Raw genomic sequence first — 27,399 nt, 5'->3', positions numbered from 1 at the left:
TGAAGGTTCGAGTTGCCAAACGTCAGCCTCGAAACCTTAATGACTTGGAGAAGATCTGCAAAGAGGAGTGGGACAAAATCCCTCCTGAGATGTGTGCAAACCTGGTGGCCAACTACAAGAAACGTCTGACCTCTGTGATTGCCAACAAAGGTTTTGCCACCAGGTACTACGTCATGTTTTGCAGAGGGGTCAAATACTTATTTTCCTCATTAAAATGTAAATCATTTTTTTACATTTTTGACATGCGTTTTTCTGGATTTTTTTGATGTTATTCTGTCTCTCACTGTTCAAATAAACCTACCATTAAAATTATAGACTGATAATTTCTTTGTCAGTGGGCAAACGTACAAAATCAGCAGGGGATCAAATACTTTTTCCCCCTCACTGTATCACCACCACCACCTAGTAGATAATTATTGATACACACAGGAAACTGTTGAGCCTGAAAAACCCAGCAGCGTTGCAGTTCTTGACACAAACCGGTGCGCATCTACTGCCATACCCCGTTTAAAGGCACTTAAATCGTTTGTCTTGCCCCTTCACCCTCTGAATGGCACACATACACAATTAATGTCTCAAGGCTTAAAAATGCTTCTTTAACCGGTCTCCTCCCCTGCATCTACACTGATTGAAGTGGATTTAACAAGCTACATCAATAAGGGATCATAGCTTAGACCTGGATTCACTTGGTGAGTCTGTCATGGAAAGAGCAATATTAATGTTTGGTAGCCAGTCGAGGTAGTTTATTATGTAAATCCAGGTGCATGGAGGAATAAAAAAAGTCAATATTTGAGAAAATGTGGAGCATAAAATATGTGTGCTGCAATTTGTATTTCAAATACTCTTTGCTTTGAACATAACCACAATGCATCACTTACCTCCCTAGAAGTGTTGGCGAAGCAATACAAGAAAAAAGGATTCTGTGTTCTAGAACTGTACAGTTGACCTCCTACACATTTGCCATGACAACACAACCACAACTGACCTCTCCCTGCGTGTTGGAGTGTTGGGGGCAATACAAGGTTATATGAGGGAAACAAACATCCATGAGTCTAATTTGTTGTGAAAGGATGATTGATTTTCAGCGCTAATTAAATATATCCAAGAGAGGGGGCAGAGAAAGGGAGAGCGTGGAGAGGGGGGGAGAGAGATCCCTGGACAGAGGTGTCTGTACGACAGTCGATAATTTCCACATAGCCACTTTACAACAAGAGTTAAATCAATACGCGAGTGAGTGGATCAAGTTGCCTAGGCAACCTTTCCTCTGATTCCACCACTGCAACCATTTCCACGATGAGAAGACGGGGGAGAGTAGCTAGGAGCCGCGTCCCGGTAATCTAACATGGATCCTCACCTCCTCTACCTGAAGGATCCTCACCTCCTCTACCTGAAGGATCCTCTCCTCTACCTGATGGATCCTCTACCTGAATGATCCTCTCCTCCTCTACCTGAAGGATCCTCACCTCCTCTACCTGAATGATCCTCTACCTGAATGATCCTCTACCTGAAGGATCCTCACCTCCTCTACCTGATGGATCCTCTCCTCCTCTACCTGATGGATCCTCTACCTGAAGGATCCTCTCCTCCTCTACCTGATGGAACCTCTACCTGAATGATCTTCTCCTCCTCTACCTGAAGGATCCTCCTCTACCTGATGGATCCTCTACCTGAAGGATCTTCTCCTCCTCTACCTGAAGGATCCTCTCCTCCTCTACCTGATGGATCCTCACCTCCTCTACCTGAAGGATCCTCACCTCCTCTACCTGAAGGATCCTCTCCTCATGCACCTGAAGGATCCTTTACCTGAATGATCTTCTCCTCCTCTACCTGAAGGATCCTCTCCTCCTCTACCTGATGGATCCTCTCCTCCTCTACCTGATGGATCCTCTACCTGAAGGATCTTCTCCTCCTCTACCTGGTGGATCCTCTACCTGAAGGATCTTCTCCTCCTCTACCTAATGGATCCTCTACCTGAAGGATCCTCACCTCCTCTACCTGAAGGATCCTCTCCTCCTCTACCTGATGGACCCTCTACCTGAAGGATCCTCACCTCCTCTACCTGAAGGGTCCTCACCTCCTCTACCTGTATCAGTCTGTGAAAGAACTGGATGGGTGAAAGTGATTGCCCTGGTGAGAGACAAGGGGGAGGAGGGAAAAGTAGAGGAAGCTACTGAAGACTTGAGATGAACCCTTGTCTTTCTTGCACTGACACTCACTGGAGGAGAGGGAGAGGAAGCCACTGGAAACGTATTGAGAAGCATCCCTGGTAGCACAGAGTTCAGTCCAAACTCCCACTTTCTCTATCCTAGAGAGGAGGTTGATAGGAGCCAGTCAGACAGACAGTGTCCAGTACTAGAGAGAACACTGTTGGTCTGCTGGGAGATGGTAGGCGGTTAAGCTGTGTTAGAGACCGATACTGTGCAACGGTACCAAACTGTGTTAGAGACAGGTACTGTGCAGCGGTACCAAGCTGTGTTACAGGCAGATACTGTGCAGCGGTACCAAGCTGTGTTACAGACAGATACTGTGCAGCGGTACCAAGCTGTGTTACAGGCAGATACTGTACAGCAGTACCAAGCTGTGTTAGAGAGAAGCTGAGTTTCCATTTTCCTGGAGAGCTTCCAGGTAGGCAGCCTGTAGTTCTATCCCAGCAGTAAAATCAGAGTTGGAGAAACCTACTCTAGCTGGTTAGATTTCAGAGTTGATCCGTTTGCTAAGCACAACACAAACAGATCTGGGATCAGACTAGCTTCACAATGACCAGATGACACAGAATGATTAGTTAGTGTTTATAAACTGGGTGGGTCGAACCCTGAATGCTGATTGGCTGACAGCCGTGGTATATCAGACCCTATACCACGCGTATGACAAAACATGTATTTTTACTGCTCTAATTACGTTGGTAACCAGTTTATAGCTTGTTCAACCTCTCTTTCGTATTGTTGGAGATCCCCAAAGGTTGGAAAGCTGCCGCGGTCATCCCCCTCTTCAAAAGGGGGAAGACACTCTAGACCCAAACTGTTACAGACCTATATCTATCCTACCCTGCCTTTCTACGGTCTTCGAACGCCAAGTTAACAAACAGATCACCGGCCACTTCGAATCCTACCGTACCTTCTCCGGTATGCAATCTGGTTTCTGAGCTGGTCATGGGTGCACCTCAGCCATGCTCAAGGTCCTAAACGATATCATAACCACCATCGATAAAAGACAATACTATGCAGATGTATTCATCAACCTGGCTAAGGCTTTCGACTCTGTCAATCACCACATTCTTATCGGCAGACTCAACAGCCTTGGTTTCTTAAATGACTGCCTCGCCTGGTTCACCAACTACTTCTCAGACAGAGTTTAGTGTGTCAAATCGGAGGGCCTGTTTTCCGGACCTCTGGGAGTCTCTATGGGGGTGCCACAGGGTTTAATTCTCGGGCCGACTCTTTTCTCTGTATACATCAATGATGTCGCTCTTGCTGCTGGTGATTCTCTGATCCACCTCTACGCAGACGACACCATTCTGTATACATCTGGCCCTTCTTTGGACACTGTGTTAACTAACCTCCAGATGAGATTCAATGCCATATAACTCTCCTTCGGTGGCCTCCAACTGCTCTTAAATGCAAGTAAAACTAAATGCATGCTCTTCAACTGATCGCTGCCCGGACCTGCTCGCCCGTCCAGCATCACTACTCTAGATGGTTCTGACATAGAATATGTGGATATCTACAAATACCTAGGTGTCTGGCTAGACTGTAAACTCTCCTTCCAGACTCACATTAAACATCTCAAATCCAAAATTAAAACTAGAATCGGCTTCCTATTTTGCATCAAAGCATCCTTCACTCATGCTGCCAAACATTCCCTCGTAAACCTGACCATCCTACCGATCCTCGACTTCGGCGATGTCATTTACAAAATAGCCTCCAAAACTCTACTCAGCAAATTGGATGCAATCTATCACATCCATTTTGTCACCAAAGCCCCATATACTACCCACCACTGCGACCTGTATGCTCTCGTTGGCTGGCCCTTGCTTCATATTCGTCGCCAAACCCACTGGCTCCAGGTCATCTATAAGTCTTTGCTCGGTAAAGCCCCGCCTTATCTCAGCTCACTGGTCACCATAGTAGCACATGCTCCAGCAGGTATATTTCACTGGTCACCCCCAAAACCAATTCCTCCTTTGGCCGCCTTTCCTTCCAGTTCTCAGCTGCCAATGACTGGAACGAACTGCAAAAATCACTGAAGCTGGAGATCTCTCACTAACTTTAAGCACCAGCTGTCAGAGCAGCTGACAGATCATTGCACCTGTACATAGCCCATCTGTAAATAACCCATCCAACTACCTCATCCCCATATAATTTATTTTGCTCCTTTGCACCCCAGTATCTCGACTTGCACATTCATCTTCTGCACATCTATCACTCCAGTGTTTATTTGCTAAATTGTAATTACTTCGCCACTACGGCCTATTTATTGCCTTACCTCCCTAATCTTACTTCATTTGCACACACTGTATATAGACTTTTCTAATGTATTATTGACTGTACGTTTGTTTATTCCATGTGCAACTGTGTTGTTTTTGTAGAACTGCTTTATCTTTGCCAGGTAGCAGTTGTAAATGAGAACTTGTTCTCAACTGGCCTACCTGGTTAAATGAAGGTGAAATAAATAAATAATAAAAAATAATAGCAATACGGCACCTCGGGGGTTTGTGATATATGGCCAATATACCACGGCTCAGGGCTGTATCCAGGCACTCTGTGGTGCGTCGTATACCACACCTCCTCGAGCCTTATTAAGGATACAATAAGCTTCAGTGCCTTGTTGAAATGTATGGAGACAGAAGAAACACCGACCACAAAACAGATCTGGGATCAGGCTAGCTTCACAATGACCAGATGACACAGAATGATTAGTCAGTGCGTAAACAATATGCTTCAGTGCCTTGTTGAAATGTATGGAGACAGAAGAAACAGACCACATATTTGTAATTAAACTATATTTTAACAACTGTCAATTCTATATGGAACAATATACACAGAGGATGTAGTGGTTACATGAGGAACAAGGGAAAGCTATATAGTCCATCCGTAGACACACTCCCATCTTGTGAAAACATTTCTCAAAACAGTGATAGAAATATATCCATTTGCATCATGGTGTTACTCACAGATATCCCACAACAAGATGTCTCTGTTGGTGTATCAGTGGCTGTAGTACAATATTCAAATACAGTTCATCATGGCATGGCTGCGTTCTATAAAAGGTAGACTTCTGTTGTTTTTTTTTTTTAAACGGAGGGACTATATAATATCATCACACCATACCCGCTCCCAAAATATTATATTATATAAAAGTTGAGCCCAGAAAAATGGGTCCATATATTATATCTGTAGCGAAACATCCACACGTTAAGGTAATGTCATATATACTGGGGCCATTTCCATAGAGAGAGAGACTAAATGTAATAGGCACAAACAAACACAAAGAAAATCAGCTAAATACCTCACAGGGTTGATTTAAAGACCCAGATCATGTGTTGTTCTCATAAAGTATTCTTTCCCATAGTTCCTAGTTTATAGTTCACCCAGCCAGCAGCAACAACCAAGTCCCCACTAAAATATCCCCACTGACCATACTAACAAAACAAACAGACCAAAGTAGTGGAGGAAGCACATATCCTATATGAACAACAGATTTTAAAGACATACTTCATACTTTTGTTCTCTAAAACTGACAGAAAGAAATCTGAAGTATTATTCATGCAAAATCCTCATTAAACATTGCACTCGTTACAAACAGGTTGTCTAGCATAGTTTAGGGTTTCTCTGCCTCCTCGGACTATAAAGTCCTGGTTTCATCTATTCACATTTCTAAAAGGAGCCTCGTCTTCATTTCTTATGCGCATTACATTACAGTCCTGCAGTCTGACTGCAGATTCAAATGGCTGATGTTTACTGAAACCCTTTAAACTTCTGTTATTGAACCAAACATCTGTTCATTCCCTTCACAGTCTCATGTCATCATTATGACATCATCAACAGAACTACTTTTTCAAACAACATTTTTCTCCTTTTTTCTCCTCTTCTTCTTTCTCATTTTGTCCTGTTGTTGTTATTGTTCGTGTTGTTGACGTTATTGTCCTGTCGTGGTTGTTGTTGTCCTGTCGTGGTTGTTGTTGTTGTCCTGTCGTGGTTGTTGTTGTCCTGTCGTGGTTGTTGTTGTCCTGTCGTGGTTGTTGTTGTCCTGTCGTGGTTGTTGTTGTTGTCCTGTCGTGGTTGTTGTTGTTGTCCTGTCGTGGTTGTTGTTGTTGTCCTGTCGTGGTTGTTGTTGTTGTCCTGTCGTGGTTGTTGTTGTTGTCCTGTCGTGGTTGTTGTTGTTGTCCTGTCGTGGTTGTTGTTGTTGTCCTGTCGTGGTTGTTGTTGTTGTCCTGTCGTGGTTGTTGTTGTTGTCCTGTCGTGGTTGTTGTTGTCCTGTCGTGGTTGTTGTTGTCCTGTCGTGGTTGTTGTTGTTGTCGTGGTTGTTGTCCTGTCGTGGTGGTTGTTGTCCTGTCGTGGTGGTTGTTGTCCTGTCGTGGTTGTTGTTGTCCTGTCGTGGTTGTTGTTGTTGTCCTGTCGTGGTTGTTGTTGTTGTCGTGGTTGTTGTTGTTGTCCTGTCGTGGTTGTTGTTGTTGTCGTGGTTGTTGTTGTTGTCGTGGTTGTTGTTGTTGTCCTGGTTGTTGTTGTTGTCCTGGTTGTTGTTGTTGTCCTGTCGTGGTTGTTGTTGTCCTGCCGTGGTTGTTGTTGTCGTGGTTGTCCTGTTGTGGTGGTTGTCCTGTTGTGGTTGTCACACTACTAGGATTCCTTAAATAATGTTTAAACATTTTTAATTTTCATAGCAATATTTAATTAGTGTGTTACTATGGTGATGCATGGTCATCATCCGTCTAGTTTGGCCGATTCTCCTGAGGCACTTGATGACACCATGACACCGCCGTGTCATGTATTTGTCGTGTATGCGCATATTAACTAACAAGTAACAAACTGTCTTTAAACACACCTGAGATCGACATGAAGCAACAATATAAAGACAAGTCTTAAAAAGTATATATCTTCTATATTTCCCTCATGTCATAAAGAGGCCAGTAGGATAACGTGTGATTATTACTTAATTGTTGCTGTACTGCATTAGTTGATGTAGTTTAAATACATGTAGCCCTTTTAAATCCTTTCTTCCTTCTTAGTTCAGCCTGTAGAAACAACAGACAGAACTATAGAACCTGTCACCTGTTCTAGAACTGGAACCTGTCCCCCCCCCACAGAGACAGAGCAGTAACCAGAGAGAGACTCTAGGTTCTAGTTCCAGAACACTGACTGACTGATACACCAGATGGAACCATCAGGTGATCCCCCCCCCATCCCTCCCTCTCTTTCCTAGTTACTGTAGTGTGTTTACAGCTGATTGGTTCAGTGTGGTCTCCACTTTGGGGGAGTGGCACCACAGAGTCCTGTCCTGAAGGTATTTATAAACCCTCCATCACTAACTAGTCATCCCTCCATCCCTCTCTCCTCTCCTCTGTCCCTTCCTCCCTCAGTTATCCACCCCTAGTTTGGACAGGCCCTGCCTGAACTCGTGCAGCTCATCAATCTTCCCATCCAGGACGTCCATGAACTTCTTCAGCTCTCCCTTCACGATGCCCTGCTTGGACTGGCTGTCCTCGATGTCGGCCTGAAGACCCTCTATCCTATCCTCCAGGTCCTTGTTCTTCACCTCAGCAGCCTAAAGAGACAGAGATTATGGAGTTAGATTACTGATATAATAACGTTTTAAATTCACCTCAACTGTCTAAAGAGATTGGAAATATGAAGTTAGATACTGCCATAACATAAATAACTATAACTTTCACCTCAGCCTACAGATAAGAGACAATAACGTATATTAGTCGCTAATTTAGCAAGTTTATTAGGTTGAGAGAATATGGAGGGGAGAAGGGGAGGAGAGAGAGCGAAAAGGAGAGGGAGAGTGAGGAGGAGGGAGGGAGGGAGGGGGAGGGAGAGCGAGGAGGAGGGAGGGAGGGGGAGGGAGAGCGAGGAAGGGGGAGGGAGCGAGCGAGAGTGGGAGGGAGAGCGAGGAGGAGGGAGGGAGAGAGGGAGCTAAAATAGGAGGTCTACGCTGGTGCCTGGTGGCATTTCTCAGCTGACTGTTGAAACCTGATCACTGTGTGGGAGACCTGCTTTAAATAGAGAGACCACTGGACCAGACACTACTGATACTGTCTGGTATAGAGCTAGAGTTAATAGAATGGATATAACCTGCTTTAAATAGAGAAACCACTGGACCAGACACTACTGATACTGTCTGGTATAGAGCTAGAGTTAATAGAATGGATATAACCTGCTTTAAATAGAGAGACCACTGGACCAGACACTACTGATACTGTCTGGTATAGAGCTACAGTTAATAGAATGGATATAATCTGCTTTAAATAGAGAGACCACTGGACCAGGCACTACTGCTACTGTCTGGTATAGAACTAGAGTTAATAGAATGGATATAACCTGCTTTAAATAGAGACCACTGGACCAGGCACTACTGATACTGTCTGGTATAGAGCTAGAGTTAATAGAATGGATATAACCTGCTTTAAATAGAGACCACTGGACCAGACACTACTGATACTGTCTGGTATAGAGCTAGAGTTAATAGAATGGATATAATCTGCTTTAAATAGAGAGACCACTGGACCAGGCACTACTGCTACTGTCTGGTATAGAGCTAGAGTTAATAGAATGGATATAACCTGCTTTAAATAGAGACCACTGGACCAGACACTACTGATACTGTCTGGTATAGAGCTAGAGTTAATAGAATGGATATAACCTGCTTTAAATAGAGACCACTGGGCCAGACACTACTGATACTATCTGGTATAGAGCTAGAGTTAATAGAATGGATATAACCCCTTCAGACCATGGAGCTTTAGTGTGATACAATACATCCAATATGGTGGAGATGTTAACGTGTGATCATCACGATGGTTGTTACCATTGTTGCTGCATGTGTTTGACAGAGAAGAGAGCAGCATTCTGCGCTGCTCAGTGGTGTTCTGAGCTATTCTGCCATGACAACCACTAGTGAATATTGCTTTGAACAGGAATGTCAGTGCTATTTGAGTCTATGTCTAATAGCTTGCTGAGGGGGTTCTCTGATACATTGTGTCTAAAGGGAGAGGAGGCATCGGAGCCAAGACATTGTTGGTTTTATTCCCCTCCCTACTCTATCTAGCCGGGTTGGACCTGAAGCTGAAGTATTTGAGGCATGTCATTGTTGGTTTTATTCCCCTCCATAGTCGGTCTACATGGCACCGCACCGATGACAGCTTGGCTGAGGAAATACGCTGTGAGGCTGTCAGATGACCGAGGGAGGTGAGTTACTACCGATATATATATATATATATATAACATCATTACTGATATAGCTTCACTACTCATATAGATCACATCAGAACCACAACACAGCTCCTATCCACACAGCATCACTACCGATACATACAGCTCACATCTCATTCAGAAACATATACTATTACCTTGTCACTACCGATACATACAGCTTCACATCTCATTCAGAAACATATACTATTACCTTGTCACTACTGATACATACAGCTTCACATCAGAACCACAAATATATACTATCCATACAGCGTCGCCACCGATACAGCTTTACCCTGTATTACTCAGGTTTACAGCAGCAGTCTAAACAGAAAAGAGTCTGGTTAGATATATTATGTACAGTGCCTTCGGAAAGTATCCAGACCTCTTGACTTTTCCCACATTTTGTTATGTTACAGCCGTACTCTAAAATGTATTAAATACATTTTTTCCACCATCAATCTACACACAATACCCCATAATGACAAAGCAAAAATAGGTTTTTAGAAATGTTTGCTAATTTATAAAAAATAAAATATCACATTTACTTAAGTATTCTGACCCTTTACTCAGTACTTTGTTGAAGCACCGTTGGCAGCGATTTCAGCATCGAGTCTTCTTGGGTATGACGCCACAAGCTTCGCACACTTGTATTTGGAGAGTTTCTCCCATTCTTCTCTGCAGATCCTCTCAAGCTCTGTCAGGTTGGATGGGGAGCGTTGCTGCACAGCTATTTTCAGGTCTCTCCAGAGATGTTCGATCGGGTTCAAGTCCGGGCTCTGGCTGGAGCACTCAAGGACATTCAGAGATTTGTCCTGAAGCCACTCCTGCGTTGTCTTGGCTGTGTGCTTATGGTCGTTGTCCTGTTGGAAGGTGAACCTTCGCCCCAGTCTGAGGTCCTGAGTGCTCTAGAGCAGGTTTTCATCAAGGATCTCTCTGTACTTTGCTCCATTCATCTTTACCTCGATCCTGACTAGTCTCCCAGTCCCTGCCGCTGAAAAACATCCCTACAGCATGATGCTGCCACCACCATCCTTCACCGTAGGGATGGTGCCAGGTTTCCTCCAGATGTGACGCTTGGCATTCAGGCCAAAGAGTTCAATCTTGGTTTCATCAGACCAGAGAATCTTGTTTTTCAAGGTCTGAGTCTTTAGGTGCCTTTTGGCAAACTCCAAGTGGGCTGTCATGTGCCTTTTACTGAGGAGTGGCTTCCGTCTGGCCACCCAACCATAAAGGCCTGATTGGTGGAGTGCTGTAATGATGGTTGTCCTTCTGGAAGGTTCATTGGAAACAAGGATGCACCTGAGCTCAATTTCGAGTCTCATAGCAAAGGGTCTGAATACTTACATAAGGTATTCAGACCCCATAAGTATCTTTAATACATTTGCAAAAATTCCCCAAAACCTGTTTTCGCTTTGTCATTATGGGGTAATGTGATGTCATTATGGGGTATTGTGTGTGGATTGCTGGGGATTTTTATTTATTTAATCCATTTTAGAATAAGGTTGTAACGTAACAAAATTTGGAAAAAGTCAAGCGGTCTGAGTACTTTCCGAAGGCACTGTATATTGCTGATATGATTCCTCTGTCTACATAGCAGCTAATCATGTTCTCTCTACACCGGGGGTCCAATGAAAAATGATTTCTCCCCAATTTCAATCTTGTCTTATTCCTGCAACTCCCCAACAGGCTCGGGAGGCGAAGGTTGACTCATGCATCCTCCGAAACATGACCCATCAAACCACGCTTCTTAACACCCGCCCACTTAGGAAACACCATTCACCTGACGATTGAGGCCAGCCTGCAGACGTGCGGCCCACCACAAGGACTCGCTAGAGCGCGATGAGCCAAGTAAATCCCCCCAGGCCAAACCCTCCCCTAACCCAGACAACACTGGGTCAGTTGTGCACCGCCCTATGGGACTCCCGATCACAGCCGGTTGTGATACAGCCTGGGATCGAACCCGAGTCTGTAGTGATGCCTCTAGCACTGCGATGCAGTGCCTTAGACCGTTGTGCCACTCGGGAGGCCCAATCCCAATCAAATTCTAAATCTGGCCCTCCGATATTCTAAATCTGGCCTTCCAAGCCAGTCCCGTTGCTCTTTAACTTTTTATTCGTCCCCTCTAATCAGGGACTGATTTAGACCTAGAACACTAGATGGGAGCAAAGAATTATCAGGTACGACAGACAACCAGAAGTAGTCTGGACCTCATAGGGTCAGAGTTCAATACCCCCATTCTACTATCTGAATGTGCCATAACTCTTTCACCTGGTTGACAGATCTGTCTCTACTGGAGACCAGCTACCATACCACAGAGACCAACGTGCATATCAAGACCATCTCTCAGTAGCACAAGTTTGAGTTCACTTAAGGCAATGGTGTTGGGTTTACATTGTTTGATGGCTTTCATGGGTTCTTCAGTCCCTTTAATCTAGCATGATATCTAAAATGATATTGTATTATGGACACTTACATGTAAACAGTACTTATGCACTCAGCGATGAAGAAATAGCAATGGAACATCAGTCATCATAACAAGAACTAGCACTGCCTGGTCCTCAATTTCCTGTTACCCTACCTGCATGCTGAGCACGGGTGGCCCCTGGCTAACCCCTGTTCAACACGGATGCTGGCAACCAATGACAGGATCCTGGAACTCGTCACGGCTCTGGTTCCTTCGTCAGCGCTTGAGGGCTAGGTCTGAGCTATGGGCCGCCCACTCCTGCATCGGCACGGATTCTCAAAATCAGTCACGGCTCAAATCGGTCACGGCTCAAATCAGTCACGGATCAAATCGGTCACGGCTCAAATCGGTCACGGCTCAAATCGGTCACGGATCAAATCGGTCACGGATGATGAGCCATAATCCTCTACTGCTTACGATGTTACACTCGATTGGAATTCTGAGTGTGGAGCCTACATTAGTTCCATCAGTATTGGAATTCTGAGTGTGGAGCCTACATTAGTTCCATCAGTATTGGAATTCTGAGTGTGGAGTCTACATTAGTTCCATCAGTGTTGTTATTCTGAGTGTGGAGCCTACATTAGTTCCATCAGTATTGGAATTCTGAGTGTGGAGCCTACATTAGTTCCATCAGTGTTGCTAACATGATCATGATTGTGTCAGCCCAACGTTCCAGTAGCTATGTTGCTTCTGTTCTGCATCGCATCTGATACAGTATATAACACCGGTGCTGCATTTATTTTGCAGGTGGCTGGCTGGGCTCATAGGTCAAATATTCTCATGTACCAAGATGACAGCTCATCTTGCTCAGCAAGGCCACACGTCAGAGCAGCTACAGTATATTGCAGGTGGTTGACTGTGTTCATAGGTAGAATATCCTCATGATCCACCCGGCAGGATGTCACTATGGCAGGTCGGTTCATACTAGCATATTTCCCATGTTCCAAGAGTGTCATACGGCTGCATTAGCTCACACTACACATAGTATTCTCACACTGGCTAGTAGTCAGTCCTGTATGGTAGAATGACCTGGTCTATTGAGAGTCTTAAACAACGCATTCTGACTTCACATAGTTAATTGCCTGACTTGGGGGATTTGATAGAGCATATCGTCCTCACTGCCTGTAGTTATATTATCATCTTCATATGACGCTTGGTTCTGGCAGTGAGCTACCCTGAAGGAGCAGAGTCCTAACGCCTAACACTTGGTTCTGGCAGTGAGCTACCCTGAAGGAGCAGAGTCCTAACGCCTAACACTTGGTTCTGGCAGTGAGCTACCCTGAAGGATCAGAGCCCTAACGCTTGGTTCTGGCAGTGAGCTACCCTGAAGGAGCAGAGTCCTAACGCCTAACACTTGGTTCTGGCAGTGAGCTACCCTGAAGGAGCAGAGTCCTAACGCCTAACACTTGGTTCTGGCAGTGAGCTACCCTGAAGGATCAGAGCCCTAACGCTTGGTTCTGGCAGTGAGCTACCCTGAAGGAGCAGAGCCCTAATGCTTGGTTCTGGCAGTGAGCTACCCTGAAGGAGTAGAGTCCTAACGCCTAACACTTGGTTCTGGCAGTAAGCTATCCTGAAGGATCAGAGCCCTAACGCTTGGTTTTGGCAATGAGCTACCCTGAAGGAGCAGAGTCCTAACGCCTAACACTTGGTTTCTGGCAGTGAGCTACCCTGAAGGAGCAGAGTCCTAACGCTAGGTTCTGGCAGTGAGCTACCCTGAAGGAGCAGAGTCCTAACGCTTGGTTCTGGCAGTGAGCTAACCTGAAGGAGCAGAGTCCTAACGCTTGGTTCTGGCAGTGAGCTACCCTGAAGGAGCAGAGTCCTAACACTTGGTTCTGGCAGTGAGCTACCCTGAAGGAGCAGAGTCCTAACGCTTGGTTCTGGCAGTGAGCTACCCTGAAGGAGCAGAGTCCTAACGTCTAACACTTGGTTCTGGCAGTGAGCTACCCTGAAGGAGCAGAGTCCTAACGCCTAACACTTGGTTCTGGCAGTGAGCTACCCTGAAGGAGTAGAGTCCTAACGCCTAACACTTGGTTCTGGCAGTGAGCTACCCTGAAGGAGCAGAGTCCTAACGTCTAACACTTGGTTCTGGCAGTGAGCTACCCTGAAGGAGCAGAGTCCTAACGCCTAACACTTGGTTCTGGCAGTGAGCTACCCTGAAGGAGCAGAGTCCTAACACTTGGTTCTGGCAGTGAGCTACCCTGAAGGAGCAGAGTCCTAACACTTGGTTCTGGCAGTGAGCTACCCTGAAGGAGCAGAGTCCTAACGCTTGGTTCTTGCAGTGAGCTACCCTGAAGGAGCAGAGTCCTAACGTCTAACACTTGGTTCTGGCAGTGAGCTACCCTGAAGGAGCAGAGTCCTAACGCTTGGTTCTGGCAGTGAGCTACCCTGAAGGAGCAGAGTCCTAACGCTTGGTTCTGGCAGTGAGCTACCCTGAAGGAGCAGAGTCCTAACGCTTGGTTCTGGCAGTGAGCTACCCTGAAGGAGCAGAGTCCTAACGCCTAACACTTGGTTCTGGCAGTGAGCTACCCTGAAGGATCAGAGCCCTAACGCTTGGTTCTGGCAGTGAGCTATCCTGAAGGAGCAGAGCCCTAATGCTTGGTTCTGGCAGTGAGCTACCCTGAAGGAGTAGAGTCCTAACGCCTAACACTTGGTTCTGGCAGTAAGCTATCCTGAAGGATCAGAGCCCTAACGCTTGGTTTTGGCAATGAGCTACCTTGAAGGAGCAGAGTCCTAACGCCTAACACTTGGTTTCTGGCAGTGAGCTACCCTGAAGGAGCAGAGTCCTAACGCTTGGTTCTGGCAGTGAGCTACCCTGAAGGAGCAGAGTCCTAACGCTTGGTTCTGGCAGTGAGCTACCCTGAAGGAGCAGAGTCCTAACGCTTGGTTCTGGCAGTGAGCTACCCTGAAGGAGCAGAGTCCTAACGCTTGGTTCTGGCAGTGAGCTACCCTGAAGGAGCAGAGTCCTAACACTTGGTTCTGGCAGTGAGCTACCCTGAAGGAGCAGAGTCCTAACGCTTGGTTCTGGCAGTGAGCTACCCTGAAGGAGCAGAGTCCTAACGTCTAACACTTGGTTCTGGCAGTGAGCTACCCTGAAGGAGCAGAGTCCTAACGCCTAACACTTGGTTCTGGCAGTGAGCTACCCTGAAGGAGTAGAGTCCTAACGCCTAACACTTGGTTCTGGCAGTGAGCTACCCTGAAGGAGCAGAGTCCTAACGCTTGGTTCTGGCAGTGAGCTACCCTGAAGGAGCAGAGTCCTAACACTTGGTTCTGGCAGTGAGCTACCCTGAAGGAGCAGAGTCCTAACGCTTGGTTCTGGCAGTGAGCTACCCTGAAGGAGCAGAGTCCTAACGTCTAACACTTGGTTCTGGCAGTGAGCTACCCTGAAGGAGCAGAGTCCTAACGCCTAACACTTGGTTCTGGCAGTGAGCTACCCTGAAGGAGTAGAGTCCTAACGCCTAACACTTGGTTCTGGCAGTGAGCTACCCTGAAGGAGCAGAGTCCTAACGTCTAACACTTGGTTCTGGTAGTGAGCTACCCTGAAGGAGCAGAGTCCTGACGCCTAACACTTGGTTCTGGCAGTGAGCTACCCTGAAGGAGCAGAGTCCTAACACTTGGTTCTGGCAGTGAGCTACCCTGAAGGAGCAGAGTCCTAACACTTGGTTCTGGCAGTGAGCTACCCTGAAGGAGCAGAGTCCTAACGCTTGGTTCTGGCAGTGAGCTACCCTGAAGGAGCAGAGTCCTAACGTCTAACACTTGGTTCTGGCAGTGAGCTACCCTGAAGGAGCAGAGTCCTAATGCTTGGTTCTGGCAGTGAGCTACCCTGAAGGAGCAGAGTCCTAACGCTTGGTTCTGGCAGTGAGCTACCCTGAAGGAGCAGAGTCCTAACGCTTGGTTCTGGCAGTGAGCTACCCTGAAGGAGCAAAGTCCTAACGCTTGGTTCTGGCAGTGAGCTACCCTGAAGGAGCAGAGTCCTAACGCCTAACACTTGGTTCTGGCAGTGAACTACCCTGAAGGAGTAGTCCTAACACCTAACACTTGGTTCTGGCAGTGAGCTACCCTGAAGGAGCAGAGCCCTAACACCTAACGCTTGGTTTTGGCAGTGAGCTACCCTGAAGGAGCAGAGCCCTAACACCTAACGCTTGGTTCTGGCAGTGAGCTACCCTGAAGGAGTAGAGTCCTAATGCCTAACACTTGGTTTTGGCAGTGAGCTACCCTGAAGGATCAGAGCCCTAAACACTTGGTTTTGGCAGTGAGCTACCCTGAAGGATCTGAGCCCTAACGCTTGGTTTTGGCAGTGAGCTACCCTGAAGGATCTGAGCCCTAACGTTTGGTTCTGGCAGTGAGTTACCCTGAAGGAGCAGAGCCCTAATGCTTGGTTCTGGCAGTGAGCTACCCTGAAGGAGTAGAGTCCTAACACCTAACACTTGGTTCTGGCAGTGAGCTACCCTGAAGGAGCAGAGTCCTAACGCTTGGTTCTGGCAGTGAGCTACCCTGAAGGACCAGAGCCCTAACGCTTGGTTCTGGCAGTGAGCTACCCTGAAGGACCAGAGCCCTAACGCTTGGTTTTGGTAGTGAGCTATGCTGAAGGAGCAGAGCCCTAACGCTTGGTTTTGGCAGTGAGCTACCCTGAAGGATCAGAGCCCTAACGCTTGGTTCTGGCAGTGAGCTACCCTGAAGGATCAGAGCCCTAACTCCTAGACATGCATTGTAATCTTTTCTAGTGAATGGTTAAACGTACAGGTGGTGTTTTCTTTCTGAAGTAAGTATGTAGCCAGAAATGCTCATAGGGCAGGAGCCCATCTCCTGTTTCTGTAGCATGACGCAGCTTGATGTACCAGTACACCCCCTAGACAGAACGCTAGTCTATCGCAGGGCTTTACCTTCAATCTATCTTCTTAATGCCGAGTGCCAAGCAGAGACGTATCAGGCCCCATTTTTACAATCTTTGGTACGACTCGGCCGGGGATGGAACTCCTAACCTTCCAATCTCAGGACGGACACTAAAACCACAAAGGCCACTGAGTAGTGCACTATAAAGGGAATAGGTTGCCATTTGGGATGCGTCCCATGTCTTTATGAGAAGAATGCTCTTCATATTCAAGAGGAGAGATCTGTAATTACAATACTGTGATCAAATAGAACTGTGATTCAATAGAACTGTGATCAAACAGAACTGTGATCAAATAGAACTGTGATTCAAATAGTTTCCATTGTTGAAAATGTAACTCTCCACTCTAGTCTATTCTCTAGGAGAGAATACCTTTTAATAACAGTGTGGATCATAGCAACCATTTAACACGATATACAGGATACTCATCATAGTTCTAAATAATAACAGGTCCATTAGTGTTCTAATACAGAACCATGTGGAATATAATGGACCTGTTATTAATACAGAACCATGCGGAATATAATGGACCTGTTATTAATACAGGACCATGCGGACTATAATGGACCTGTTATTAATACAGAACCATGTGGAATATAATGGACCTGTTATTAATACAGAACCATGCGGAATATAATGGACCTGTTATTAACACAGAACCATGTGGAATATAATGGACCTGTTATTAATACAGAACCATGTGGAATATAATGGACCTGTTATTAATACAGAACCATGTGGAATATAATGGACCTGTTATTAATACAGAACCCGTAACGTTCGGCGTCAGGTAATGAGGAAGCGGACCAAAGCGCAGCTGGGAACGAACACATGTTTATTCAACACACTGGAATAAACACGTACACCAAAACAAGAAAAGATGCCGATACGTTAACTGCTCGGACAAAGAGACAACACCCCACCAACAGCGTGGGGAAAACAGCAACTTAAATGTGATCCCAATCAGAGACAATTAGCGACAGCTGTCTCTGATTGGGAATCGACAGAACCCAACATAGAAATAACCCACCTAGAGCCTACACAAGGCTAAAACGTAAACATAAAACAAACCAAGGAAAAATACCCAACATGACCCAAAATACCCGAGTTCACCTGGTCAGGGCGTGACAGAACCCCCCCCCCCCCAACGGTGCGTACTCCCGGCGCACCAAACTTAAGTCTATTAGGGGGGGGACCCGGGTGGGCGCCTCACCCTCGGTGGAGGCTCTGGCCCCGGGCGTGTTCTCTCCCCCGCCTTCACCTTAACCCTACCCCTCTGGCCCGGACTGGACCACTGTGGAGCGGCATGCTCAGGCTCCGGAGCGGAGCCGTCGACCGGAACAGGATTGGGCACCGGTGGACCGGACACGGGCCGTGCCGGACTGTGGACACGCACCGTGGGCTTGGTGCGGGGAACAGGAACGGGCCGGACAGGACTGTGGACACGCACCGTGGGCTTGGTGCGGGGAACAGGGACGGGCCGGACAGGACTGTGGACACGCACCGTGGGCTTGGTGCGGGGAACAGGGACGGGCCGGACAGGACTGGGGACATGCACCACTAACCTGGTGCGGGGAGCAGGGATGGGCCGGACAGGACTGGGGACACGCACCACTAACCTGGTGCGGGGAGCAGGGACGGGCCGGACAGGACTGGGGACACGCACCACTAACCTGGTGCGGGGAGCAGGGACGGGCCGGACAGGACTGTGAACACGTACTGGTGACCTGAAGCGTGGAGCCGGTTTAGCCACTCGTCCTGGCTGGATGCCCATCCTAGCACGGCATGTGCTGGGCATGTACACCGGACGCACCGGGCTGTGCGGGCGCACTGGCGACACAGCGCGCAACTCCGCTTCCCATGGCTTGGTGCGGGGAGCAGGGACGGGCCGGGCAGGACTGTGGACACGCACCGTGGGCTTGGTGCGGGGAACAGGAACGGGCCAGACAGGACTGTGAACACGCACTGGTGAACTGAAGCGTGGAGCCGGTTTAGCCACTCGTCCTGGCTGGATGCCCATCCTAGCACGGCATGTGCTGGGCATGTCCACCGGACGCACCGGGCTGTGCGGGCGCACTGGCGACACAGCGCGCAACTCCGCATACCATAGCTCCTCCTCCAGATCTTCCCTCTGCAGGTCCTCAATCAACTGCCTCATCTCCGTCTCTTCCTCCGCCGTCATCCCCCACGAGAGCAGTGGTCTGGGCTCTTCCTCTGCCCTTCCGGACCACCCCATAAGCCCCCCCCAAAAAAAATTATTGGGGGTGTTTTCCGGGCCTCCTCGACCGCCGCCTGCGACTCCGTCTACCGGCTGGCTTTACCTCCTCGACCTGGGAATCCTTCCGCCAAGATCCTTTCCCCGACATGATCTCCTCCCAGGTCCAGAACTCCTTCCCCTCGCGAGCCCATCTCTCGCGCTCCTTTTCCTCCTGCTGCTTGGTCCTGGTTCGGTGGGGTGTTCTGTAACGTTCGGCGTCAGGTAATGAGGAAGCGGACCAAAGCGCAGCTGGGAGCGAACACATGTTTATTCAACACAATGGAATAAACACGTACACTAAAACAAGAAAAGATGCCGATACGTTAACTGCTCGGACAAAGAGACAACACCCCACCAACAGCGTGGGGAAAACAGCAACTTAAATGTGATCCCAATCAGAGACAATTAGCGACAGCTGTCTCTGATTGGGAATCGACAGAACCCAACATAGAAATAACCCACCTAGAGCCTACACAAGGCTAAAACGTAAACATAAAACAAACCAAGGAAAAATACCCAACATGACACACCCTGACCCAAAATACCCGAGTCCACCTGGTCAGGGCGTGACAGAACCATGTGGAATATAATGGACCTGTTATTAATACAGAACCATGTGGAATATAATGGACCTGTTATTAATACAGAACCATGTGGAATATAATGGACCTGTTATTAATACACAACCATGTGGAATATAATGGACCTGTTATTAATACAGAACCATGTGGAATATAATGGACCTATTATTAATACAGAACCATGTGGAATATAATGGACCTATTATTAATACAGAACCATGTGGAATATAATGGACCTGTTATTATTACAGAACCATGTGGAATATAATGGACCTGTTATTAATACAGGACCATGCGGACTATAATGGACCTGTTATTAATACAGAACCATGTGGAATATAATGGACCTGTTATTAATACAGAACCATGTGGAATATAATGGACCTGTTATTAATACACAACCATGTGGAATATAATGGACCTGTTATTAATACAGAACCATGTGGAATATAATGGACCTATTATTAATACAGAACCATGTGGAATATAATGGACCTATTATTAATACAGAACCATGTGGAATATAATGGACCTGTTATTATTACAGAACCATGTGGAATATAATGGACCTGTTATTAATACAGGACCATGCGGACTATAATGGACCTGTTATTAATACAGAACCATGTGGAATATTCAGAATAAATTCAGTAACAATAACTCAATGACTCAATGAACACTGAGAACAAACAAGAGGTGTGTGTGTGTGTGTGTGTGTGTGTGTGTGTGTGTGTGTGTGTGTGTGTGTGTGTGTGTGTGTGTGTGTGTGTGTGTGTGTGTGTGTGTGTGTGTGTGTGTGTGTGTGTGTGTGAGCACACGCGTGATCATAATGTAATGGAACAATCTGGATCTGCTGTTTCACCCAGAGAGAGAGAGTATCACTCACAGTTCCAGCTTATTGGCTTAGGCTTCAGTATCTGTAGTTTCTCTGTGATGCTCTCACACTCTGCCATGAGTTGAGGGGTTAGTGTTTAGGGTGTTGGGGTTAGGGTTCAGTACCTGTAGTTTCTCTGTGATGCTCTCACACTCTGCCATGAGTTGAGGGGTTAGTGTTTAGGGTGTAGGGGTTAGGGTTCAGTACCTGTAGTTTCTCTGTGATTCTCTCACACTCTGCCATGAGTTGAGGGGTTAGTGTTTAGGGTGTAGGGGTTAGTGTTTAGGGTGTAGGGGTTAGGGTTCAGTACCTGTAGTTTCTCTGTGATACTCTCACACTCTGCCATCAGTTGAGGGATGATCTCTGCTTGCTTCCTCAGGTTCTCCAGTTCCTGGAAGGAACACACATCACATATTAATATCCTCATCAGACCTACTGTACCTCAGTCCTCATCAGACCTACTGTATCTGAGTCCTCATCAGACCTACTGTACCTCAGACCTACTGTACCTCAGTCCTCATCAGACCTACTGTACCTCAGTCCTACTGTACCTCAGTCCTCATCAGTCCTACTGTACCTCAGTCCTCATCAGACCTACTGCACCTCAGTCCTCAGACCTACTGTACCTCAGTCCTCATCAGACCTACTGTACCTCAGTCCTACTGTACCTCAGTCCTCATCAGTCCTACTGTACCCCCAACCTCTCCACCCCTGCCTCAGCCCCCCAACCCCCTGTCTCAGCCCCCCAACCCCCCTGCCTCAGCCCCCCAACCCCTCCACCCCCCTGCCTCAGCCCCCCAACCCCTCCACCCCCCTGCCTCCGCCACCCAACCCCTCCACCCCTGCATCAGCCCCCCAACCCCTCCACCCCCCTGCCTCCGCCACCCAACCCCTCCACCCCCGCCTCAGCCCCCCAACCCCTCCACCCCGCCTCAGCCCCCAAACCCCTCCACCCCCCTGCCTCAGCCCCCAACCCCTCCACCCCCCTGCCTCAGCCCCCAACCCTTCCACCCCCCTGCCTCTGCCCCGCTGCCTCTGCTTCTCCTTGTCCACTGTGACTGAAGCTACAGATGAACCACAGTGTTATGAACCTCTTCTCTTCCTTTTACTCTCTTACCCCATCCCTCTCTTGGTCTCTTTCGCTCTCAAACTGACTTATATTCTCTTACTCTCCATATCTTTCTAACATGATCTAGATGTAAAGCATGGATGTTTCTAAACTAGCCGTGAAAATTACAGACACTGTCATGATGCTTCTAAACTAGCCGTGAAGATTACAGACACTGTCATGATGCTTCTAAACTAGCCGTGAAGATTACAGACACTGTCACGATGCTTCTAAACTAGCCGTGAAGATTACAGACACTGTCACGATGCTTCTAAACTAGCCGTGAAGATTACAGACACTGTCATGATGCTTCTAAACTAGCCGTGAAGATTACAGACACTGTCACGATGCTTCTAAACTAGCCGTGAAGATTACAGACACTGTCACGATGCTTCTAAACTAGCCGTGAAGATTACAGACTATCATGATGCTTCTCAGAGTAATCACGATCTCATCTCCTGTCTTTACAGGACTATACCACCCTAGAGACATCATTACAGTCACTCCTGGTTAGCATAATCATCTCTCCATTCAGAGAGAGAGAGAGGAAGTGAGAGAGAGAGAGAGAGGAGACCACTTAGCAGGAGTCTGATCTGTCAGACTGTTCATCTGACCCAGCAGGACACAGAGGAAAGGACCCACTTACAGCAAAAGCACCTGGGCTGTGTGTGTGTGTGTGTGTGTGTGTGTGTGTGTGCGCATCAGACAGGTTCTGTCTCCGTCTCTCTGTCATCGCTGTACCTCTGAGTTCAATCAGGGTTCATGAAATGATGATCAAAACAGGATCAACAGAAGGAAATAAATCCAAGGTGTAAATCAAACTGGTTTGATTTAGAGGGCGCGACAGAGAGAGATTGAGAGACAGAGCGAGAGGGCGAGAGATTGAGAGAGAGAGCGAGAGGGGAGAGAGAGAGAGAGAGGGAGTGACCAAGAGAGAGAGAAACCAGACAGACCATCAGCTCTAGAGTGGGAGATTAGAAGGATCCGGGGCAGGGAGGGGGGGTGTAGAAAGAGAGAACAACAGGGTGAGAGAGGGAGAGACAGAAACCAGACAGGTCCGGGGGAGGGGCAGTAGAGAGAAACCAGACAGGTCCGGGGGAGGGGGAGTAGAAAGAGACAGAGAGAACAACAGGGTGAGAGAGGGAGAGACCAAGAGAGAAACCAGACAGGTCCGGGGGAGGGGCAGTAGAAAGAGACAGAGAGAACAACAGGGTGAGAGAGGGAGAGACCAAGAGACAGAAACCAGACAGGTCCGGGGGAGGGGCAGTAGAAAGAGACAGAGAGAACAACAGGGTGAGAGAGGGAGAGACCAAGAGACAGAAACCAGACAGGTCTGGGGGAGGGGCAGTAGAAAGAGACAGAGAGAACAACAGGGTGAGAGAGGGAGAGACCAAGAGACAGAAACCAGACAGGTCCGGGGGAGGGGCAGTAGAAAGAGACAGAGAGAACAACAGGGTGAGAGAGGGAGAGACCAAGAGACAGAAACCAGACAGGTCCGGGGGAGGGGGAGTAGAAAGAGAGAGAAACCAGACAGGTCTGGGGAAGGGGCAGTAGAAAGAGACCAGACAGGTCTGGGGGAGGGGCAGTAGAAAGAGAGAGAAACCAGACAGGTCTGGGGGAGGGGCAGTAGAAAGAGAGAGAAACCAGACAGGTCTGGGGGAGGGGCAGTAGAAAGAGCGGTTTGCATCCAATCAGTGACATATTTTCATGAGAATATTAATAATTAAAAATATGCACATTTTCCCACCAGTGGTGTTTCCACCAAACTGACTTGTTGCTGATACAAATCAGTGTGTGATGACGTAGTGCACACAAAACGTTTTCATGTACAGAATAAAAATCTAAAAGTACAATGTGTTTCCATGGCATTCTCAATTCTACCGATAGTTTAGTTAGAAAAACTGTTGTGTTAAACAGCTCATGTCTCTACTCTGGTCTGGGCACATGTGCTCTAGCCCATAGCTGGCAGATACAAGGAGGCTAGTCTACATGATGACATTATTATGGAGAAGAGAGAATATTTTTTATTTGTGAAACTGCAATCAAGCATCTCACCAGAATCAGACCATCAATATTTATTGGAAAGGACCATCAACCATCACTGTTCACTTTCACCAACCTGTGAAATTCATCATGCTGCAAATCATTTAATCTGTAGTCTAATACACTGTGAAGTCATTTAATCTGTAGTCTAATACACTGTGAAGTCATTTAATCTGTAGCCTAATAAACTGTGAAGTCCTTTAATCTGTAGCCTAATAAACTGTGAAGTCATTTAATCTGTAGTCTAATAAACTGTGAAGTCATTTAATCTGTAGTCTAATAAACTGTGAAGTCATTTAATCTGTAGCCTAATAAACTGTGAAGTCATTTAATCTGTAGTCTAATAAACTGTGAAGTCATTTAATCTGTAGCCTAATAAACTGTGAAGTCATTTAATCTGTAGCCTAATAAACTGTGAAGTCATTTAATCTGTAGTCTAATAAACTGTGAAGTCATTTAATCTGTAGCCTAATAAACTGTGAAGTCATTTAATCTGTAGCCTAATAAACTGTGAAGTCATTTAATCTGTAGCCTAATAAACTGTGAAGTCATTTAATCTGTAGTCTAATAAACTGTGAAGTAATTTAATCTGTAGCCTAATAAACTGTGAAGTCATTTAATCTGTAGCCTAATAAACTGTGAAGTCATTTAATCTGTAGTCTAATAAACTGTGAAGTCATTTAATCTGTAGCCTAATAAACTGTGAAGTCATTTAATCTGTAGTCTAATAAACTGTGAAGTCATTTAATCTGTAGTCTAATAAACTGTGAAGTCATTTAATCTGTAGCCTAATAAACTGTGAAGTCATTTAATCTGTAGTCTAATAAACTGTGAAGTCATTTAATCTGTAGCCTAATAAACTGTGAAGTCATTTAATCTGTAGCCTAATAAACTGTGAAGTCATTTAATCTGTAGCCTAATAAACTGTGAAGTCATTTAATCTGTAGCCTAATAAACTGTGAAGTCATTTAATCTGTAGCCTAATAAACTGTGAAGTCATTTAATCTGTAGCCTAATAAACTGTGAAGTCATTTAATCTGTAGTCTAATAAACTGTGAAGTCATTTAATCTGTAGTCTAATAAACTGTGCCGTTTCCCGGGTCGTAGTGGGAGGACCACACACCACATCATGGCGTGAGACTCCCAAGTTTACTTGAAAATGATGGTTACTATATAAATATTTGTACATAAAGGTGTTTCCACCACCATTCATTTTAGAGACACAAACAGATCCCACCTAAAAGATCCAATTAACAAATGATTTGTCTGCATTTATACAATCCTAGCGAAATGTCCTTTCTATCACAGCTTTTATATACAGGATGACTTTACTGACATAACTGTGGATGGAAACATGGTTCCAGCTAATGAAATGTGTCTGCAGGCAGAATCAGTATTGATCCATTAATGAACGGAAGTCCTGATCACCACGGCCATGCCGGCTCAAAGCCTCATTGGGACGAACTGGAATAAATGTCAGGGTACGTAGAAACCAGCCATCTTGGGGCCGCAGTTGCTTGTCAGCTGGGCAGAAGTGACATGGGGATGATGTTACTGGCAGACCCAGTGCCTGGGGTTCCTGGTATCATTTAGAATGACTACAGGAGCAGAGAACAGTGGCATTACAGTAACATTATTAATGTGGTCTGAAATAACAGGACCGGGTATAGAATCAGAGCTGCCATTACCAGAGACATTTTCTATACGCAGTAAATACTATGAATAATACACATTTCTCCCCTTTTCTCTGCGTGTTTTTGAACGAGAAGATAGAATACCTATAAAAACACTGAAGTCAGCAATAAACTGATAGATAATAGGTATTGATGTGACATTACACACAGAGAGGAGAGAGAGGGTTTATTTCACATGCCGTGTAAATGTTTCTCATGCCAATAAATTCCTTTGAACTGAAATTGAATTGAGAGCTGAGAGCTGAGGGACAGAGAGAGAGAGAGGAGGAAGAGAGAGAGACAGAGACAGAGAGAGAGCGAAGGAAGAGAGAGAGAGAGGAGGAAGAGAGAGAGAGAAAGAGACAGAGAGACAGAGAGAGAGAGAGCGGAGGAAGAGAGAGAGAGAGAGAGAGAGGAGGAAGAGAGAGAGAGAGGAGGAAGAGAGAGACTAATACTTCCACAGATAATTGTTCTGACATCAAAGGTCCCACAACAATACCCACCTTCTATTGGACTATAATCCCCTCCTTAGGGACAGAGACAGGTAGAGGAGGGGTGGAGATTGAGAGAGAGGGGGAGAGAGGTAGAGTGGGAAAGAGACAGGTAGAGAGGGAGAGAGACAGGTAGAGGGGGAGAGAGGTAGAGTGGGAAAGAGACAGGTAGAGGGGGAGGGAGGCAGAGTGGGAAAGAAACAGGTAGAGGGGGAGAGAGGTAGAGTGGGAAAAAGACGGGGAGAGGTAGAGGGGGAGAGAGAGAGGTAGAGGGGGAGAGAGAGGTAGAGGGGGAGAGAGAGTGGTAGAGTGGGAGAGAGAGTGGTAGAGGGGGAACGAGACAGGTAGAGGGGGAACGAGACAGGTAGAGGGGGAACGAGACAGGTAGAGGGGTAGAGGGGGAACGAGACAGGTAGAGGGGGAACGAGACAGGTAGAGGGGGAGAGAGAGAGGTAGAGGGGAGAGAGAGAGGTAGAGGGGGAGAGAGAGTGGTAGAGTGGGAGAGAGAGTGGTAGAGGAGGAACGAGACAGGTAGAGGGGGAACGAGACAGGTAGAGGGGGAACGAGACAGGTAGAGGGGGAACGAGACAGGTAGAGGGGGAACGAGACAGGTAGAGGGGTAGAGGGGGAACGAGACAGGTAGAGGGGGAGAGAGACAGGTAGAGGGGGAGAGAGACAGGTAGAGGGGGAGAGAGACAGGTAGAGGGGAGAGAGACAGGTAGAGGGGGAGAGAGACAGGTAGAGGGGGAACGAGACAGGTAGAGGGGGCGAGAGACAGGTAGAGGGGGAGAGAGACAGGTAGAGGGGGAGAGAGACAGGTAGAGGGGGAACGAGACAGGTAGAGGGGGAACGAGACAGGTAGAGGGGGAACGAGACAGGTAGAGGGGGAGAGAGACAGGTAGAAGGGGAGAGAGACAGGTAGAGGGGGAGAGAGACAGGTAGAGGGGGAGAGAGACAGGTAGAGGGGGAGAGAGACAGGTAGAGGGGGAGAGAGACAGGTAGAGGGGGAGAGAGACAGGTAGAGGGGGAACGAGACAGGTAGAGGGGGAACGAGACAGGTAGAGGGGAACGAGACAGGTAGAGGGGGAGAGAGACAGGTAGAGGGGGAGAGAGACAGGTAGAGGGGGAGAGAGAGACAGGTAGAGGGGGAACAAGACAGGGAGAGGGGAGAGAGACAGGTAGAGGGGGAGAGAGGCAGAGGGGAACGAGGCAGGTAGAGGGGGAACGAGACAGGTAGAGGGGGAGAGAGACAGGTAGAGGGGGAGAGAGGCAGAGGGGAACGAGACAGGTAGAGGGGGAGAGAGACAGGTAGAGGGGGAGAGAGAGACAGGTAGAGGGGGAGAGAGACAGGTAGAGGGGGAGAGGCAGAGTGATAATAGAGATAACATGTCCCTTAGGGATAATGGGATTATATTTGCATATTGTCTGTCAGCAAAACTACAGGCTTGTCATATGTGTGTGTGTGTCTGTGGGAGTTTTGTGTGTGTGAGAGCGCATAAGTGATTGTGTGTGTGTGTGTGTGTCCACCTGTTCCTTGTCCTGCAGCTCTGTCTCCAGCTCCTGAACTTGTACAGTCAGCTTAGAGTTCCTCTCCTTCTCCACGTTGG

General features: G+C 47.1%; 1 protein-coding gene across 1 annotated transcript in view; it reads right to left on the bottom strand.

Annotated features, from left to right (window-relative positions):
- Positions 1 to 7,207: 7,207 nt before the first annotated feature.
- homer2 (homer scaffold protein 2) overlaps positions 7,208 to 27,399 on the bottom strand; it is a gene marked incomplete in the record, with an annotated part of 92,757 nt that continues 72,565 nt past the window's right edge. Inside the window, 3 exon segments of the mRNA XM_029743969.1 lie at positions 7,208 to 7,758; positions 20,788 to 20,868; positions 27,320 to 27,399. Of these exon segments, the coding sequence (XP_029599829.1) occupies positions 7,570 to 7,758; positions 20,788 to 20,868; positions 27,320 to 27,399 (350 nt within the window).

Source organism: Salmo trutta, unplaced genomic scaffold (genome assembly GCF_901001165.1).
Source record: "Salmo trutta unplaced genomic scaffold, fSalTru1.1, whole genome shotgun sequence".
In the NCBI taxonomy this organism is placed as follows: domain Eukaryota; kingdom Metazoa; phylum Chordata; class Actinopteri; order Salmoniformes; family Salmonidae; genus Salmo; species Salmo trutta.
This window is presented reverse-complemented; position numbering and strand designations above follow the sequence as displayed.